The 21,354-nt window shown below is 36.4% G+C and overlaps 1 protein-coding gene across 1 annotated transcript in view; it reads left to right on the top strand.

The window, feature by feature from the left end:
* The window catches only part of ATRX (ATRX chromatin remodeler), a 114,827-nt gene that overhangs the window by 49,560 nt on the left and 43,913 nt on the right, over positions 1-21,354 (top strand). Inside the window, exons 10-15 of the mRNA XM_007428674.4 lie at positions 8,119-8,194; positions 13,883-14,013; positions 14,807-14,986; positions 16,752-16,845; positions 17,559-17,664; positions 19,149-19,328. Coding sequence (XP_007428736.2) covers positions 8,119-8,194; positions 13,883-14,013; positions 14,807-14,986; positions 16,752-16,845; positions 17,559-17,664; positions 19,149-19,328 — 767 coding nt within the window. The remainder of the gene's footprint in view (positions 1-8,118; positions 8,195-13,882; positions 14,014-14,806; positions 14,987-16,751; positions 16,846-17,558; positions 17,665-19,148; positions 19,329-21,354) is intronic.

The raw sequence follows: 21,354 nt of genomic DNA, 5'->3' as shown, positions 1-21,354 counted from the left end.
ATAAGAATTAGGATTGTGTAGTAGGAAACTGAAGTCTTAATTTTTTAAATTTGGTTTTAATATGACAAAAAGGGAAAAAGCACTGTTACACGTATATCATACTGGGAAACAGCTATAGAATGGTCATTTAGAACCCACTCTCCAGGTGCTGAACTTTGCGGCACCTGGAATTTTGTAAAAACACATCCTGTTTTAGGGTTGATGAAGGGTTGCACTCTGCAAGGTAGAAGGCTGAATATATGTTGGAACAAACTCCTTCAGCCTTCAGTAAGATTTTTTGAGAATTGGGGCAGTGGACTTGAATAGGACTTAATTAGCTATACTGCAGAATTCGGTGGTAGTTTTTGTTCCACACTGAGTGGGAAGTAACTCCCTTGGAAACATTGCAATTATCCAACCTCAGAAGGAGTTGCATCCATTGGGATAGAATACTTAAAATATATGGGCATAGTTTTAAGGCATTTTTATCAGCATTAGCATTGATATATTCAGTAGTATTGCTGAATAAGAACCTGCAGTATTTTTAGTTTTCTTGGAATATTTCCTTGAACAGTACACTAAAATAATTTCAAGGATACAGTGCCATTCACATGAAGATCGATTTGAATTTGTGAAATCAGTCCTGCTGATTTAAAAAAAAAAAACCTGCAGTATAAAATTCATTGAGTTATATCCATGAAGACATCTTTGTATTTTATCCTTGCCATGTTAGGGCAGAAATTGGATGACAGTGGATACAATGCTTCTACCTTATCAAGGCTCTATATTTTAATAGCTCCTTCCATATCAGATGTGGCAGTCAGGACCACTCATAGAAGCCATTGGTGTGTTTCGAGATTTATTCTGATTACTTAATTAATTTTTAAGTGCTTTGAAAAAAAAGTAAATGATCCCAGTGAGTATTTGCCAAAATTGGAAGAAAAGCGAAACAGTGTTGTGCATTATGCTAATATAGTTCTTTCTCTTTATAGTCCAAGGCTTATAGTTCATTTTCGTTAGGTAAAATTAGTGTCTTTGAGTTAATTTTCTTCTTGTCACAGGGGTTTCTGATTCTAGTATATGAAAATAAATCTCTCAGTGATAGTGGCTTCTATATAATCAAATTATAGAATAGTTTAAACATTCTTAATAGCTGGGTGTTTTGTCCCACTATTCCTCACTTATTGTACTTAGAGATTTGCTGGCTGTCCAAAAGCTTCTGCTTACCTTATTATGTACTGTATACCAAAGGGAGTTGGAACTCAATCCTGCAGCTGTCAGCATTTTCAGTGCTTCTTGATAGCTTCTTACTGATTTTAGGGAGCACCCTCAGAATTAAATTCTGTTTCCTCTGAGCCAAGTAATTATTGCTTGTGATTTATTTATGTTCAGAATGAATACAGAGCATTACATGTCTCTGTAATTTTGATCACAACAGTATCTGGCTCAGCTCTGTCACTTTCCTCTTCTCCGGCCCGATTTGAGTGCAGCAACAGAAGCAAAAACCTAGTGATTTTCCTCAGTCTTCCTTTGTCTTTATAGGTTTATCAATGCAATAATCAAGCTTGGTTTTGTTATGCTGGAGCTGTTCAAGGAATGATTCCGTTACTGTTAGCTTCATTATCAGACCGGACTGCTAAATTTAATATTTGCTATTTGAAAATATTCTAGTAGTGAAATTCACTAAGACTATTTTTGTCAATGGCTATAAAAAGAAGAAAGATATTCCTCTTGGTTATCTCATTTTTTTCATCATTTGTATAGTATTTATTATTATTGTTTATTGTAACAAAAACAGCTACTTTGGTTTTCATTTTTGGTCCATTGACTGCAGAAGAACAATCATGTATTAATATACAACTCTACTACAGGATCATAATATGCACTCTAGGTATTTCATATTTATTCTATATTATGTGTTTTGTGTTTTAGCATAATTATGACCAGCTCTTTGTAAGGGTGATGTGATTACCTGCTTGAAAAGACTGAGTTACTGCCATGTACTGATTTCTTTGAACCAGGGAGATATAGTTTCTCAGTATATCAAAACTGAAAAATGCTTAAGGGGAAATGAGCAACTTTTCATTTTCAGAAACACTCTGCCTAAAATAGGGATATGGTATAGTAATATTTTGTTGTGTATGGTCCATTGAAGCTCAGCAAAGAATATCAAGTTGGTAAATGACATACAAAGTTTAAAAACATCTTTCAAGAAACCATCCAAAAAACTGAAAATTCCAGTCTTGAGAAAACTGATGTATATACAACTAGATCAGTAACTCAGAATGGACAGTTATCAAGATAAAAGTCTAGATTATCTCATTTTCAGTCTACGATACTTAGCTGCTCTTAACATCTCTATGTTAAGATGTATATACTTAATGGCCCTTATAGCCAAACTGTTCATCTAAACTAGATGACTTCCTGAAGAGGCTTTGAAAAGTATTCTCTCAAATACCTATAATAAGCTCAAAAAGAACATGTTCCATTGATTCTATATGTTGAATCAAACAAGATTTGTTCTGGTTTAAGGATTTGTTTAGGTATCAATCATGAATTGTCATAGTTTGTAGGTAAGCCATCATACACAGATAATGGAAAAATTCTATTCTGGTAAATTGTCACTCAACAATAAATTGATGTGTTTAGCCCACTAAATTATTAAAAACATAATATCCAGTAATGCTTACTTAAAATATTGGATTTTATAGATGCCAACTCTAATAACACTGGGGGAGAAACAGGCCAGGAGATCAGACTTTTAGCACTGAAGTCCTAAATTTATATCTAAAAATTCAAAATAAAAATTTCAATCTAAGTTAAGACCACATGTCTTTCAAGCTGTAAAGGCATTGGGGACATACTTCAAACCTGAAAAAATAGTTCTTCACAACTGTGCCTATATATTCATTTTAAGCAAAATAAAGCTGCTGTTTTCAAAGTAACTGCCCCTACAAAAATTAAGCTAAAGTAATGATGATAACAACTTTAAATCACTGTTGAAATATGATAGGCACCTTTAGGAAAATGTAATCTAATGATTGCAGCCATAATTTGTATAGCTGAAGAAGTAGCACTCTTACAATGACATGCCCATTTTAATTATCTATAATATCTATAAGTATTTATATTTCTCTACCTGTTCCGGTTGAAGATAATGTATTTACCAGCTAAATTTTCTCTTTTGTGTAGAACTCACTGTCTATTGTTTTCATTATTAACCATTAAATGATCGCTACAAACATTTTCCTATTTATTATTTAGAGGCCCAATTAACATTTGAGGTAATTAATATGAGGCCCAATTAAATTTGAGGTAATATTACAGTAGTATCATCATCTGCATAAAGGAATACAGAAAGAGGATGATTTGCAAGTTTAGGAACACAAATTTGAGAATTCAATAATTGAATAACTATAAATTTTAAAAAGATTTTTAAAGTGTTGGGGCTAATAAACAGCCATGCCAGACTTCTCAAGTAACAGAAACTACTTCTATAAGATTTCAAATGAAAAATTAGAATCAATGGGAGTAGCAGCAAATTTGGCCCTAAGTAATGATTGGGGATCAAATCAAAAGCTGCTTTTAAACCTGTTAAGTCTTTCTTTATGTTTCAGTACCAAATTAGTTAGAATCAAACTATTGTCCATTAGATGGACCTTGTCTAACTCCAGCTAGACAACTAGTATATCTTCTGCTTCAATCCATCTTAATAGTTTATTTAATGAAAGTATATCATAAGGTTTACTGGTGATATTGAGATTACATTGTGTTACAGGATGATCATTCCCAGGATCAGATTGTTTTGTTTTTTTCTTAATATATTGGAACAATATCCCAATCAGAAGGAGTTGCTCTCCTTCTAATCCATATATGACAACAGAACTGCTAAAGGAAGAATGTACCAACAACATACAACTGTCACATATTAATTAAAATGCTACAAATTGTTTTACCCATAGTTTATGACATATATGACAAGTAAAGCCTCTGCATAGGAACTGCATAGCATTTGGGAAAAACTGTTTAATTTGATATATTTTTCTATATCGTTATAACACTGTTTTTTATTTGCCATTTGTTTCTTTTTAAAATACTTTTAATATGCTTCATAATTGATACATAAAATACTTTATAATTAGTGTAATTATATCCTTTATGCTTTCTAATTACTTTCTGTATAATTTGTGATTAGCTGAAACAATGGAGGGACTATGCCATGCTAAAAAATTCCTTATTGCTGTGACCATTCTAGATATTAGATTTCTTGGTCTTGTCTCCACTTATTCCTTTGGCAAATGGAGCTAAGTTTGCCCTTTGGCTTACAAAGGATCAGCATATTCACTTGGTCTAAAATTTTGGCTAAGTCTCAAAGGTTATTATGGATTGCTATTATGCCACTAAGGACTCAGAATTCCTTTTGAATAAAGAAAGTAATGTGATTGCAAACAGAGGAAAAAAGATGCCCACAAAAATACTGAACCTGTGGGATTACATGTATGAATGTGTTTTCATAACACAGTCTTAAGGCAACAGAATATAATTAGCAATACTCTAAAATGTTAATGTTGGAAAAGTTAAGCTTGTCCCACAGCCGATAAAAGAAGTTCGTGTGTGCTCTGCTGCCCAGAAATGTTCTGGCTTAATTGGAGCAAGATGGCTTTTATAAGGGGAAAATGAGAAAATAACTGGAATCCAGGCCCTTGCTCTCTCACTGGCAAATACATGTACAAGAGAAATGAAGGCATTAATGTCCTGTATGCTTTTCCCAAAACATTGAAAGATGGAGATAGATTTATTTATTACTCAACTACTTAGAAGTGTCTGATACTCCCTTTATTCATAGTTTTATGGGCTAGAGCATTTTTTAAACTCTTAGTGATCTTGTGGTCTAAAATTTAACTTCAATCTGGGATTTTTGATTCTGGCATAGACTGATTTTACAGAAGCTTTTAGATGACATGCTTCTGACACACTTCCCTCACCTGTCAAAATCCTCTTCAGAAGAACCTCTAAAACTTAGAAGATTGTGAGCAGGAAGATACTCCTGGAGACCCTGATGAAGGACAGGGGACCCCAAATCCCTTAAGAGAAAGCCCTATTTGACTCCCCTCTTATGTGGAATCAGCACTAGGAAGCATAGGTATGTCTACTGAGAAATAGAACACATCAGCAATGGATTACCCCCTTACTAATAGGAATGTGACCAGTGATGGCCTGCAGCTGAGCTTTGGGCAGGGTTTTGAGAACAAATTTAAAAGCCCTCAGTTTCAGGACACCAACTGTGTGTTACTTGGCCTTCCTTGTTGCTTTTTCTTTGACAGACTTTGTGCATTTGAATAGTTTTGATGATGTTTGGCTTCCCATGTGCAGATTTGTTCACAATAGTTGTAGTACAATTAGAATTTTATTAGAATCACCAGAATTTTTTAAATGTTTTCAATTCATACATTTTTCTCATACCCATGAAACTGAGAGGTTACCCAGATTTCTATAGCTAGGTGGAACAGCATAATATTGATCCTGGTCACTGTTTGACCGTCTCTGTATTGTATCATTCCCTGCCAAATCGCTTATCACCTATCCACACAACACTTAAGTGGTATTTTGATACTCATCTCCTTCAAACTCCATACTGTAAGGAACATTTGCCCCATTCTTCAAGCTAGATCCAAGAGGTGGCTTTTAGACTTGAGAGTTTGACTTTAATAGTTCTTATATTGTTCCTACATTGAATTTGCTAAAAATCAGAAAGCATCTGATAGTATTCTTCCAACAAAAAAATTATTAAAAAGCTTAAGATTTCATAAGCTGCAGCTCACTTCATCAAATATATAGAGAGGAAATAAATTGCAGCTCGCGAAAGCTTAGGCCTTTTAACAAAATTCATTTGTTGGAAAAGGTGCTTCCAGACTCATCCTGATTTTTGTCTACCACGGACTAACCCGGCTTTCTTTCTACAATGCCTTTGAATTTGTAAGCAAGTCATGGGGCAGCTCTTCCATTGTGGCTACCTTTATAAAAATGAGGAATGGCCTGACAACTTCCCTTAACTAGGTTTTGAAATCATGATCACTAGTGGTATTGATGGATTGCTTAAATGAAGTTGCCAGAGAGGAATTCATTCCAGGGGAGGGTGATGTAGCACTTGCAAATGAGAGCGCTCCTTGTAATGTAGCATCTGTATTATGATGCTGCTGGATAAAAGGCAGTATTATGCCTACAGTATATTGCATTCCCAATTTTATGGGGGTCTGTTTTTCCTAGAATCTGTTAGGAATTCTCTGTCAAATTGTACCAGGAACAGGTATTTGATCATAATTATTAAATTTGCTAGTAGAATTTACTCATGTAACCAAGGAAGCAAGATCTGTCTTGAGATCTGTGCATTGCGACCTCAATAGATCTGTACCTTTAGACAGTTCATTATATTTGTAGAATGCCCTTTTTCCAGAGTGGTAGACATGATGTTAATTCAGTTTATATTTGCTATAGTCTGTAGAGTAGACTGAGATTAATCCTGATCTGGTTAAGATTTTTATCCTCCTCTTCACCCCCTAAACAGTTCCCAGAGTAGCTTACAGCAATCAGTAAGTCAATTCTTATCTCTAAATTTAAAAGACGTGACACAAAAGAAGTGATGGAGAGGAGGAAAAAAGTTATATGCTGAAGCCCTGCATTATCAGCAGGAGGCATATACAGGTAGTCCTTGACTTACAACCACAATAGGGACTGGGAAATTCATAGTTAAGCAGTGTGGTTGTTAAGTGAGGCGTCATGTGACTGGACCTGATTTTATGACATTTTTACGGCAGTCATTAAGCAAATCACCATGGTCGTTAAGTGAATCATGTGGTTCCCTGTTGATTTTGCTTGGGGAACCGGCTGGGAAGGTCGCAAATGGTGATCACGTGACTGGGATGCTGCAACTATCGTAAATACATGCCAGTTGCCAAGTGCCCAAATTTTGATCACGTGGCTGCAGGGATGCTACGAGGACTGGTTGTAAGTCACTTTTTCAACACCATTGTGACTATGGATGGTCGTTAAATGATCGTAAGTTGAAGACTACCTGTAAGAAAAAGATTCACATCTGTTCCCCAGGTTTTCCCTAATTCCTTTTCCAACCGATATTCAGCTATTTCTAGTTCTAGTTGATGAGGGAAGAGGGAAGAAAATAGGAAGAGCTTCTTCCTATCTTCTACAAAATTAGGCTCTGTGGCCAGAGAGGCTAATTGAATCACCAAAAGATGGGTTTGGGTCAGTTTTCCACTGGTGTTGGGCTTCGCTTTTGTTGGTTGAAGTCTGGCAATAATAAAACTTATCAAATATTACATTTTCAACAAGAAAATTCCCTCTTTATGCCTATCTCCCTGTGGGTATCTCATTTCAATAATAATAATAGTAATAATTGCAAAAGACAGCTTTACTTAGAACAGCTTACATCCTGCAGCGATACCTTTAACCCCATCAAACAACATCTGCCTATCCCAAGTCCTTGGGAAGGACTCAATAGGTGGATAAAAATGCCAAATCCAGTTTAAACAACTGGCTGACTGAGTGACCAACAATAATAATAACCTTTTAAATGTGTGCTACTCATCTATTTGCCACAGGAAATATTTTCATACTTGCCTACTGAGGATGAGATTCAAGAATGAAAGCATTATTTTCTTTTACTTTGGATGTACAAGGCAGTATCTAGGGCTATGTTTTTGGAGGGCAGATGTATAATCTTTCCACCTTTTTAGAGGGTGAGAAAAGATTCTCCTGAATAAGATCTCTGAGCAGAGGAGAAGAGGACACAGACATCTACTACAGGATGACAGTCCTCTGCTATATATGTTTGAATGGACCAAGTATATAGAATGAACAGTGCCAAACCGTAAGATATATAGATACAATTCCCCTGTTGTCTTTCTGATCTTAGACAAATAGTTGTAGGTCTCTATAATTCTCCCTTTTCATGAGCTTGAGTCATATAGAGTCTCTCATACAGAGCATGGGATTTGGGTTGCTGTAAAAAAAAAAAACTGGAAAGAAATGGTGTTCTCCAAAAATGGTGGAGATGCTATCTCATAGGAGTGATAGAAGTTTTTCTCTTGTGCCAAATATGTCTCCCCTTTTTTCCTTCTAAAGGAGATGAAGGACAGCATAAATCTGCAGCTGTGCCAATGGAAGAGGAGGAAGATGATGACGATGATCCTGAGAATAGGTATGATTCCATCCGTAAGGACTTTAAAAAGATTATAACACACCCTAGGCGTGGGCGCAAGCCAGAGCAACGGAACAGCAAGCAGGTTGTAAAAACCAGAAGTGCCTGCCTTGTAAAGACTCGCTCACAGGCTTCCCGCAAGCTTGAACGAGAGGCCAGAAAACAAATCCCCAAATCCAGAAATGCAAAGAAAATAAGAAAATAAGATTTAAGTGTTAACTCACACACACCTTGCATAGGGTGTGTTATAAATGCACTGCAGCACTGTCCGTTTTAAGTTTCCATGTATAATGTGGATTTTGTGTAAATTGTAATTGAAGTCACACTTTAAAAAAAGTCTGATAATTACAGCTCTCCACAGGAATGGAAGATGAGCAGTTATTCAATATTGATAGTATTTTGATGGCTCCTGAATGCTTTTTCAGCTGGAGTATAAATTAGCTCTTATAAAAACTTGATAAAAAGCAGCCAGAAGCAGGACATGCTTTTGGAGAAATCCGTTTCCTAGCATCCTGAATTACAAACTCCTATAATTTCAAAACTGAATACTTGGTAGTAGTAATAAGATGACTTGATTTTGTGCCTGCTTCAGTCATTTGAATTTTTATTGGCATTGTTTAGACTACAGTCGCATGTTAAATTGAACATGTGCATAAATGTATATTTGTTAACATTTAATGTTACGATATCACTGTAGTTAAGGATTTAGTTTTGTAGGCCTTATAAACTTCATAATACATGAATTCTGTAACTGATGCAAACCAGAAAAGAGTAAAATAGAAGGGATGTTTTTTTTATTAACAGAGCAGGCTGCAATCCTTCTTGACTTAACGAGGCATGAAGCCTCAATGAACACAGGGGGACTTAAACTGAGAAGATATGCAGAGGATTGCACTGTTACAGAATTGACAAAATGCATATTGTTAAGGCATCTATGCCTAATGTTGGTTACCAAGCAGTTTCTTTTGTGGGAACTGTTTCAGCAAACTTAATAGAATATTTTGGGAATGATAAATGTGCATTTGGCTTTGTGGGACTTAGAATTGTTTTGTTACTAAGTGAACTGGTTTTTACCTACATAATTAGAGAAAACAAAACATATTTTTTGTACCTGAAGTGAATTTTAACACTTAACTTGTTCTCCAGTGTGGACCTGGGTACAGATAAAATGCTGCTATTCTAGGTATTACTTGCTTTTCACATACAATGTTTAAGAAAAATGTTTAAAATGAACTTTAATATTTGTTTAGGGATTGCTATAGAAACAATGGTGAGGAAATTGTTCAAAAATGTTGTTAAGACTTTCAAAGAGTCAAAGTAGAGTTGATTATTTCATTATTAAGTTTTAAAAATGAATTTCTAGTACAGTAGATAAAATTATGTAGAAAATCATTAGGAGTTTTGCTGGATTTTTAAAAAAATTCTCAGTACTTAGTAGATAAATCTTAAATCATATTTTAATCATACAGAATAATTTTATTCATAAAATTCCTGGAATTGCTTTAATGGGGGAAAACCCCTGAATACTGTATAATCCAGGAAAAAAAATTGATCTACCTCTCTTAGATGGAGTTGGTGTTCATAGACGCGTAATTTTAACCAATATGTGTGTTGGTTAACATGTATTGAAATGCTTCATTTTGCTTCAGAATCAGGAAACTGCAATTAAGTAGTTGGTTCAACGTTAGAAGGGTCCAAAGAGTTGTGTGCAGAAAGACCACAGGGCATGGAGGCTCTTCTGCTCCTCCTTCCTGTTGTGGTGTCTTCAGTCTCACACTCCGAAGAGCAGCTCCTGGGGCACAAACAGTGCAGCTGGGTATCATCCCTTCGCCCATTTGCAAGCTGAGCTGCATCTTGCGTGCGCGTGGGACTGTGACAGTTACCTGCCGTTGGGAGTTGCACTGTGATCTGTCAATCCAAACTTTCACGTACATGTGCTCAGGCTTGCAATTTAATTGTTGCTTGCTTTCACTTTTTTTATGGATGAAACACTTCTGCCAGGCCAAAGAAAGATGTTAGAGATCTGTAGTATTGTTGCAGCTTAGACAGTTGTATTTACAACTTTCTTTTTCTGAAGACGCTATTTTAACATGCCTCTTGTTAAAAATGTTAAAATCATCTTTGCCAATTTGCAATATTTTAGTGAGTCTTAATATAACAGACAGTGCTGTATTTCATTGTGGTGTGTATTTGTTTATTATTGGTTTGTCTGAACTTTTAAATAGTGCTGTTTTAATATGTTTGGAGTTATTTTTGTTCATTAAGAGATTCATAGTGTATTCATGCACAATGCCTTTGAAGTATTTGATGGATGCAATAAATTTTTGTAAAACATGTTTCTCGTCCAAGCATTTAATTTAAGAAATATAAAACACATTTTTTTCTACTAAGATATAATAGGAAACAATTTCTATTGTCATTCATATCGAAAATTTGCCCACATAATACTCAGTTTACCATTCTTGTGGAGGTCTCAAGTTTAACGCTATTTAGTCATGTTATATCAACTAAAATGAATTAGAGTATTTAATATTTTTGGTGTAATTTCCTTTCATACTCTACTTAGAGTATGTCAAATATGTAATTATAAACATGCTCTTTGATTGTAGTTGTAGTTGGTAAGACATCTCAGAAAACATGTGCATGCATCTGGGACTCTCTACCTGTGACCCTCTGCATGATTCATGCACATGCCCTTGCAAATTGCTTAACGGTCACCTCCCCTGGATATAAACAATGTTGATTCATCCAGTTGTGGGTGTGTCATGCTCAGAGCTGATATCAAAAATTGCCTGTGGGGGAAAAAAATAGAAACTACACATGTGGGTGTGTAAATGTATGTACATTTAGTCTTGCCATTTAAACCACTGTAGATCAGGACACTGTAGAATTGGAAAGGGGTAAAAATCATCCTCACCTCAGAACTGTAAATTGAGTGAACATGGAGATGTCACCAACAATCTTATTGGAAAAAGATAAGCCAGCATTAGCTTCTGATAATGGTTTAGATAATTGCCATCTTGGCTATTAGAACAGTGAGTTTAAGATAGTTGGATCCAGAGAACGTCAGCAGAGATTTAGCTCCATTGAAAATCGGTCAGATTTATTAGTTGTGACTAGTGTCCTTTGGATCCAATTCATAATGTTGCTTTTTAAAGGCTAGTTTTAAGGTAGTTTTAAGATAGCACTATATTGTGGTGAACATATGCTTCACATTCTTGGTGTCACAATATGAGAAGGCTGGATGATGAACCCTAGTAATACACTAGTCAACGGTATTTGTTTGCGTTCATTAAACAGAGAGTTCAGCTTCTCTGAAGCTCATTCCCATGGCTGCGTTTCCTTCCCTAATCTACTAGCATTTTCTGAATGTGATTATGTCTTTACAGAAGTCAAACAGGACTTTATCTGAAAAAGCAAAGTATTTTACTATCAGTTATGACTTAGAATGTGTATCTCCTTTTGGAAGCCCAGCTATCTTATATTACATGTTTTGAAACCTAAGCATAATTTGTAGATGGTTTGCTTCATTGTCCCACTTGATAAAGTTAGGTGTGGAAAATGTATGTCAACACTAAATACAACAATTTAATCAGAAATTGAAACTGTCACATTTGGTTAAAATGTTACAGAAAAAACTCAGCTTTTATCAACACTTCTATTTTCCTTTGGCTTTGCTTTTCATAAAAACCAAGGTCAAAGCCCATTGCAGGATTCTAGAAACTTTGGATCAAGTCTACCAAAAAAAAAATAAAAAATCATGTGTGAATGAATGTTTATGAACAGATCTAAATTTTGAAGGGAAAAAATCGATATTCATGGGAAACCTACTTAATACCAAGTGATCATTTCTAACCAGTATTGTTCATCATAAAACTTAACATGCTGATTAATATACCTGCACATCTTATGACCCGGCTGAGGGAAATTTATGAGTTATTCAAGTCTGCTAATTTGGACAGCAAAAATAGGCAATGAGAAAAACATATTTTTGTAGGTCTTGGTGACCTTTGAATCACAACATATGACAAAGTTTATGCAAGTAAGCCTTCCACTCAAAGCTCTCCTTGTCGCAACACCTTTGGTTTCTTGCTAGTGGAGTTTTTCCAGATATGTCTTGCTGCTGTTCTGTTTTGCTGACAAGTTTAATTCATTGGTTTGGGACAAAAATCCAAATATTTTTGATACAGCATTGGACAAAACAAAGACTATAATTAACTAGTTACATTTTCTTTTATGTTAAATTTATCCTCCCCATTCCATTTCATTGAAAAAAAAAGTGCTCCCTGACGATTTATATTAGATTGGCATTTTCCTTGTTTTTGGTTTTATTAAGGGGAACCAATACAATGGCATATACCAATCTTGCTCTTTGGATCTGTTTTAGTCCAGAAATACCTGTGCGTCAGACTGAAAAAGTGTGATGAAACTTGAGGAAAGCCCAAGGGAATTTTCCAAAGCAGTCTGTATGGTGAGGGCATTCTGTGCTAAAACCAATGCATAAACATCTGGCTGCATGTTTGAAATTGTGGGTGCGCATAAACATTTCAGGGATTAGTGAAAACTGCTTATAGTTTTATTCAAGATTTATAATTATATAAATACCTGGAAAAGATTCAGCTGAGATTCTTGGAAAACCGTGGACAAAGCCTATCAGTTTGCACTAATTTCTTCTCTTCATTTTTGAAGCATGAGATCTAGCTATTGTGCTGAATGTGGGCCAGGAATCTGAAGAACATCATTATTTCTCCTTACTATTATTTTTATTAACCTCAGGATGAGATGGACTGCTTCTATTCAAAATTGTACCAGTTAGACCCACCAGCACAATCTTAAGTCTAAGTATGATTGCCTTCAGTTGAGGGCTTTTGCGATTGTTTTTCTGTACCCTCTGGTACCTGCTCACTGTGAGGAATGGAGAAAGTTTGCCTTTATCATCATTGCGTTACTGCTAGCTGTTTTGAAATGCCTGGCCTGCCTTGGTATGAGGGGGAAAGCGGCATTCCTTTGCAAAGGTTCCACTGGTATTTGTCCGGCTTTCTGTACTGTGACTTAAAAAAAAAAAAAAAGAGCTTGACAGTAAGCAAGAACTCTTAAGCCAGGAAAGCCAGTCTAATGCTTAGAATGGGTATATGAGCCTCCTTTTGGCAGTGTTGATGGACTACTAATTGTCTGTCCATTATGTGTTGTACCACAAAATATGACCATATTTAATCAAGTTCCTAGCCAGATGGGTTCAAGGTCTGTTATCTTGGGCAGTCCTAAAGCAATAGCACCTGAGAACTGGTGTTTAAACTTTCTCTTTAAAACTATATCTCATGTTGGTTGACTGATGCGGGATCCTGATATTCAGCTAAAAATTGCTGCACTGACTGATAGTATGATACTGAAGGGAGCAGAAAATGAAAGTTAACACTGTAGTGGAATTATAACAGCCACAGAAACTACAGAAAACTAGTCAGTTGATAGAATTTGAAAATGTTTATTGCTGCTGTTCATAACAATTCATTCTTCCACAAGCAGGTTGATACTATACATCAAATTCCATTACCAATGGCCATCCATTAATCTTGCTCAATTTTTTAAAAAATGATTGATCTAATTAATATAGTTGTACAATTACGTTTGTCATTTATTGGTTGTTATTGGTGAACCAATGGAATACACCTTTTTTGTTTTACTTCAAAGAATTGCCAAGAAAATGCTTTTAGAAGAAATCAAAGCCAATCTTTCCTCAGAGGAGGATGCTTCTTCTGATGAAGAATCCAATGATGGGAAGAAAAAGAAAGGAAGGCGAACAAAAAATATAAACAACAGTGGTAAGCACCTGATAAACACATATTTTTAATGTATTTTCATATCAAAGTGTATTGTAACAGTTTCCTCAATAGCCTACTGTTTGCTACTAAATATACACACTAGCTAAACATTAAGTGACAAATCATGGTGAATCAATTACTAGGTTAATTACAAGATGTGGGGCTGGATACTAGCTTGGCTGGCTTCAGAAAAGGCTTGGACGAATTCATAAAAGTCATGGGAGTTAATGGCTCTTTAGACTTGATGGCAGTGGGACTGCCTCTGAAGGCCATCTGCTGGGAGTCTGGTGGACTTCCTTGTGGAAGTGCTTGGCCACTGGGAGAACAGAAAGCTAGACTAGATGGACCAGGAGTCTGATCCAGCAGGGTACTCCTTATGTTCTTATGTTCTTAACATACCACTTAAATTGTGCTGAGGATTTTGATTTATCTGTTAAAATTAAATCATAGGTGGGCAATCTTTGGATTCCATGGTGCCTCCTCAGCACCCTTTTTCTAGTTCTTAAGAGTGCCCCTCCCCGAGTGGATGGAGCCAAAATGTTCTTCTGGTTTGAGAGGTGGTTGAAGAGGGTGACTAAAAAGCTATTTTAAGACTTAAATGTAACTTGCTTATTTAACAAGATTAGTAAAAATAATACCAACTTATTTTGTTGAATGCTTGTTCTTCCATAGCCTGCTATAATGCAGATAATTCGTTGTTATAGTGATATAACTCTGTGATACTGATATAAACTAGAAAAATATTTTGTGCACAGAAGTCTGCTTTTTTTATTTTATTTTTTTCCTACAACAGGAGAGAATGAACAAGAAGATGACTTTGACTCAGATTCAGATGCTGAAGAAGCCAAGAAACCTAGATACAGGCACCGTTTGTTAAGACATAAATTAACGATGAGTGATGGAGAGTCCGAGGAAGAGAAAAAGGGAAAATCTAAAGAGGGAAAAGAAGTTAAACGCAGAAATAGAAGGAAAGGTACAAAGTCTTTGTATCCATGTGTATGTATGCATACTGACGAGCCCTGAAAGCTTACCTATTTTAATATACATTTACTGTTACTGATGAACAGTGAAATCCCCCTCACTTCTCCACAGCTGCTGTAAATGTGGCCCAGTGGATTGGATAAGGCTAGACAGATTTCTTTAATCACTAAATCTTATCCTTGTTTTCCTATTTCATTTTTTAAAAAAAACACTGTTATGTGGAGTGGATAGTTTACAGATAGTTTACAGATAGTCCTCACTTAACAAAAGTGACCATTTGAAGTTACAATGGCACTGAACAAATGGTAGTTACAACCAGTCCTCAAAGTTATGGCTGTTGCAGTGCACCCGTGGTCATGTGATCAAAATTTGGGTGCTTGGCAACCTGCCGTTTTATGACCCGCAGTGTGCGCTTCAACTCCCCCCACCTATCCCCCCCATCTCTGCCCTTTTGGTCACCCTGAACTCCACCACCCCTGCCACCCCCAGCTGATCTTTGCTGTCTTCTTCCTGTTGCTGACAAGGCACACCCGGCCTTGTCAGTATTGGGAGGAAGAAGATGGCAAAGATCAGCTGGGGTTGACTGGGGGCGGCAGGAGTAAGTGGTGGCAGTGGAGTGCAAGGCGGCCAAAGGGGCAGAGATGGGGAGGAGATAGGTGGGGTGGGGGGTGTTGAAGCCAAGGCGAGCATGGCAGGGTAGGAGAAGCATGAGGTCCTCACCTAATGACTGCAACCGTGACTGCCGTCACTAAGCATTGTGATCACTTGATGTTTTGCCTGATGACTGTTTAGCTTAGCGACAGAAATTCTGGTCCCAATTAAGCGAGGCCTACTCTCAGATAACACTGTATATCAAGACTGCAAGACATTTCAGATGCAAACATTTCATTCTCTGTTTCATGCTTGAAACAAGCTGTTCTACTTTATCAGAAGCGCTTCATGCTGTTCTGAAAACTCTAGAAGTGTTTAAATGTGAAAACGGGGACACTGAATTCAGAATGCTTCTTGGAATGATGGAACAGTGTTGCAACACTGAGTAGGATTGGAGTAGAGTTTTCAAACCTAGATGTTTCACATTCACATCATCATGCACATTACAATTGCCTATCACTTTCTGCCCAGTTTTTCTCTGAAATTGTTCTACTACATGTTTATTGCTAATTACTGTTGGAAGACCTGAAAGACCAGGTTAGGGACAGATCATCATGGAGAAAATCTATGTGGTTGCTAAGAGTTGACAGTTGTCAGGCCTAGCCCAAGGAACTCCAAGAGACCATGCAAATTCAGTCCAGCTATGTTTATTAGCTACAACCTCTAGCAAGAATCTTCCCAGACTGAAACCCCAGCTCCCAAGCCAGCCAGCCACAACAGTGTGAATTCCTCAGGGAGGTGTCAGTCTCATCCTTTTGTTCCTCCCGCGCGGTTCCGGTGAGCTAAGAAAATGCTTATCTCCCTGAGCTTGGCCTTCATAATTCCATTCCATCACAACAACAACTCGATGGCATATAATCAATTATTGCTAGTCAAATTTACAAATAATATAATTACTAGAATAGCATTTTTTTTTCTAAGCAGGTTTTTTGTGACCGGTTTGCATTTCTTACATGCTAGCGGGAGACATAGTTTTCATCGTTTCTTATTTTCTTGCTCATTTGGGCTCGTATATAACTAATTGTGCTCGTATATAACTAATTGTGCTACCTTTTATGAAAATGTACAAGGTTTCTTGACATTTATTTAATTGTTTAATCTTAAAGTGAGCAGTGAGGATTCAGATAATTCAGAAGCCAATGAATCTGGAGTTAGTGAAGAAGTGAGTGAATCTGAAGATGATCAGCGTCCTAGAACGAGGTATTATTTTTTTTGGTGGAAGTTCCTAGGCCATATTTTGTTAGTGTTAATAATTTTATGGAAACGTCTCTGCAGAAATCTGTAGAGATAAAAATTACAAAGCACCTCCCAACCCAGGAATACATTTTATTCCAAGTTGTCTTTATCTTGCTGTAGCCATTAAAACTTGAACACCAAATTCGGATTTATAATGTTGCTTTTTAAAGAGACAGAAACAAAAACCTGTTTATATTATCTGGGATACTTTGAAATTATCGTGGTATTTCCTACAAATCCAGTTTCTTAAAACCCAGAAGCATCCAATGTACCGCTACAGTTTTTACCTGATTTCACATATTACACAAAGACCAGTGTAGTTTGTTTCACTTTTGGCTTGGTGTGTTGTAATGTGGATTATAAATCATGCTTTTTGGCTAGTTATGTGAACCAGCCAAAATAACCACTATTCAGTAAACATAATTAAACTATAACTTAGCACAATGTGAAAATCCCCTAATTGTATTCCCTCATTCTAAAATATTGACGCAGAAGAAACAAAAGTTAACTGGATCATAAATAAAGGAGGAAAAACTGCAGCTCCATTTCATGGATAGTTTAGATTGATTAGGAATAATGTATATTTAATTTTGGAGGAAAATAAGAAAAAAATACAGCGGTCAGTATAGTTGGTCAAGAATAATCCTTTTTAGAGCAGCACCCCTTCAATTTTTCAGATCTGCCAAGAAAGCTGAATTAGAAGAAAACCAGAGGAGTTACAAACAGAAAAAGAAAAGACGACGCATAAAGGTCCAGGAAGATTCATCTAGTGAAAACAACAAGGTATTGCTTGGGTAGACAAGCATGGGATTTTTTTGTTTGTTTTTGTTCTGAAATGAATATGTTAGCTCCATGACTTCAAAACTTTTTCGCAAACAGCTTCCCAACTACAATAAGTTGCTTTTGAAATTAAAGAAACTTTCAAAACAAGTTTAGTATGACAGCTGTCAGTCGAGGTAGTCCAGACAGGAAACATGCCCAGATGAACTAAATATACTTTATTGTAAGGTTATATTAACAGAATCTTGCAAGTGTGAAAGTACATTTCTCCCCCATCACCTTTACAGCCCAAGAAACTAGGGAGTGTCCCTTCTGAGACATTTGCCATGCCCACGTTCCTTCTGTGGGCTCAGCGGCCTTTTATCACTCCGCTCTCCTGGCTGTGGCCCTTCCCACTTTCTCCCACGGTCATTCCCACATACCATTCCACCAGCAGGATAGATGTTAAGTTCTGGTCTGATTCCATCTCAAGTACTGCGGCTAGTTCTGGTTTTGAAAAGATTCATAAAACTGGCACAGGTTCAGAGAAGAGTAACAAGGTTGATCAGGGAAGTATAAATTAGACCTCTGAAAAGAGAGGGAAGGAGCTGGGTGTGCTTAGTCCTGAGGAAAGATGGGTGATGGGGAAATGACTGCATTCTTCAGAACCTGAAAGGATGTCACACAGAAGATCAAGACCTGATCTTTGTCAGCCCTGAGTGTATGCAATATAATAAAGGGATTTAAATTTCACATCACCCTGGGCACAGAGAGAACTGCTCCTGTCTGTGCTCCTGCACTCTGAAGATGCCGGTCACAGGTGCTGGCAAAATGTTAGGAAACAAAACTTCAAGACCACGGCCACACAGCCCGGAAGACCCACACCAGCCATCGTATGCCGGCCGTGAAAGCCTTCGACAATACATAGTCCTAGATAGTATTTAGCTCATAGTAAGCCTTTGTATCATGCCAAGCAACTGTCATATCCTGTCTTCTGAAGTTAGTATGTCCATTCTCAATAGGTTGGTTCGGATTGGACAGATTATTCCAGAAGTCACACCAAATTCTAATTCATTGTAGGACAGTCGTTTTATGGCATTTTTAAAATTAAATTTAAAAATTTGCACCTGTTGTTGTTCTTTTCTTTTTAATTCCCTCCTGTGTGATTTATGGTAAAGGGCTTTGGAAATACAGGAAATCTCAAGTCCAGTTGAGGTATAATGGAAAGGAAATGGAAATTAGTCCTTGGGATGTTAATTTGTACATATGGGAAATGCTCACTGTACCACCTCAGTGCAGTGGTATCCTATACACTATGTCCTGTTGTAAATACCAAAGTTCCATCATGCAGTTTACTTAGCCAGTTTTGCGACATGCTACTTATTAGTATTTGGCATTACTTAAAAAAGAAAGGCAATAACAGTAAATTGTTAAGCTTGTTGAAGGAGTGTGTTTTGTGTTTTATTTGAAATCATGATTAAGAATGTATCTTTCTTGAACTTTTACAGAGTAATACTGAAGATGATGATAACGATGATTCTAAATCTCCTGGAAAAGGCAGGAAAAAAATACGAAAGATTATTAAAGATGATAAACTCAGAACAGAAACCCAAAATGCATTGAAAGAAGAAGAGGAGAGAAGAAAACGGATTGCAGAAAGGGAGCGTGAAAGAGAGAAGCTCAGAGAAGTATTTATGTTTTTTTAATTGGGATATTATCAGGATTTTTGAAACAGTATTTTGAGGAAAAACAAAACTTTAAAATTGCTAACAGAGAATTGTAATAGAAATGTATTTGATAGGCAGTGCCTCGTTTATGTAATTTTACTGTTGAAAGCATTCTTCATGAACATGATTCTTTTAAGTGTTTTTACTGCAAAAGTACTTAGCAAAGTATTTGAAAATATAATTGCTTTCTTAAATTGACATGATTTATAAGACATTTTGTATGCAGAACCCTGATTTTCTTTTATGAGATGTATTCATTTACAACTCTTGCCCTGCTTTAATATTTTAATATTTATTTTTTTGCTTTTTATTAGCATTGTTTTAACAGCCAGTAAGTTGTCTTGATTATTGTGGTTGGAATAAAAGGCAAGGTACACATTTCAGCTAAATTTACTGCTCAGTGAAAGCATGTGGATAATCACACTGAGCTTAACAGATTTTTAGGCTTTTTATACGATTTGGTAAAGGAGGGTTACATTATATTACTTGATTTATTTTGTCTTTTATTTATTTTATTTTGCTAAAGATACTTTTTAAAAAGTCTTTTAAAGTTTTTTTTAAAAAGTCACATTAGATCAGTGTTTCTCAAACTTGGCAACTTTAAGATGTGTGGACCTGTCAGGGGAATTCTGGGAGCTGAAGTCCACACATCTTAAAGTTGCCAAGTTTGAGAAACACTGCATTAGACTGAAACAGGTATACTCATACGACACTTTTAAGAACTAATCAGATGACAGTTTAACATTTTTGGAACTAGTATTAGAATTAGATTAGAGGTTGACAAAAACCACCAAAATTAGCAAGTATTTCTAATTACATATAGTCCTCATTTAGTTACCATTCACAGTTACAACATTGATGAAGAAGAAGCTTTATGACCAGGTCTGTAAAGCAGAGGAAAGCTGAAGTAAGATCATAAGCACAGACTTGGTTTCACTTAGCGACCACTTCATTTAACAACCAAGTTGCCGGTCCCAACTGTGATTGCTAAATGAGGACTACCTGTAATCTGAAGCAGTCCATCCTTAACTTTATTGACAGACAGCTATAATCTAATGTTTTGAAACCTTATGTTAAAATGAATCCAAACTTGAATGTGGCAGAAGGCTGTATACAGAATTACAGTCCATAAATGGTTTCCAAATTAAGTTAGTATCAGATTTTGTTTTAGATAAGATTTTTTTTTGTCATTGATACAGACATTCAAAGCTTTGACTGCCAACTTCTAATAAAGGGATTGAACATATACATGTTGAAATTGTATTGATGGTGACCATGATGTTAATAATACAGATCTATTATGGTCTTAGATCAGAACAACCATAGTATCAGAAAAACTGTAAAACCTGGCAATGTATCTTAGACTTCTTAGTTAAACTAATAACATGCTAGCATATTTACTACAGATAGTCCTCACCTAATGACCACAATTGAGACTGGCAACTCTGTTGCTAAGCGATGGGGTCTTTAAGTGAAGTGAAACATCACGTGACTGTGTTGGACTTACAGTGTCAGTTCCACTGTGGTCATTAAGCGAATCACCCATGGTGGTTAAGTGAGACATCACGTGACTGCGATTTGCGACTTTACTGCTGCTTCTCCATTGATTTTGCTTGTTGGGAGCTGGCTGTGATACTCGCAAATGGTGATCACTTGACCACGGGATGCTGCTACAGTTGTAAATGTGTGCTGGTTGTGAATACTGGGGTTCACCAATATTGGGTAGCAGTAATTCTGTTGCAACTAAATCCCCCCCCCCCAGCAGTCTTTATCTTTTTTGAGATGAGAAATAAATTAATAAAAAAATTAGTAGGGTAAGAGATGCAGGGACACTGTTAATGTTTTTCAGGGCAAATATCCTTTGCTGACAGTATTATCACTAAATAAAGCACTAAAATACTTAACCCATTGTTTGGGAGCACCAGTTCCCTGGAGGGATTGTTAGGAAAAGCAGGTGAAATAAAGTGCCAGGATGCAGAAGAATATG

Source organism: Python bivittatus, unplaced genomic scaffold, assembly GCF_059951505.1.
Source record: "Python bivittatus isolate LINGU-HERP-01145 unplaced genomic scaffold, Pbiv_v1 ctg000790_np1212, whole genome shotgun sequence".
NCBI classification, from domain to species: Eukaryota; Metazoa; Chordata; class Lepidosauria; order Squamata; family Pythonidae; genus Python; species Python bivittatus.
Note: the sequence above shows the minus strand (reverse complement) of the source record. Positions and strands in the feature narration are given on the sequence as shown.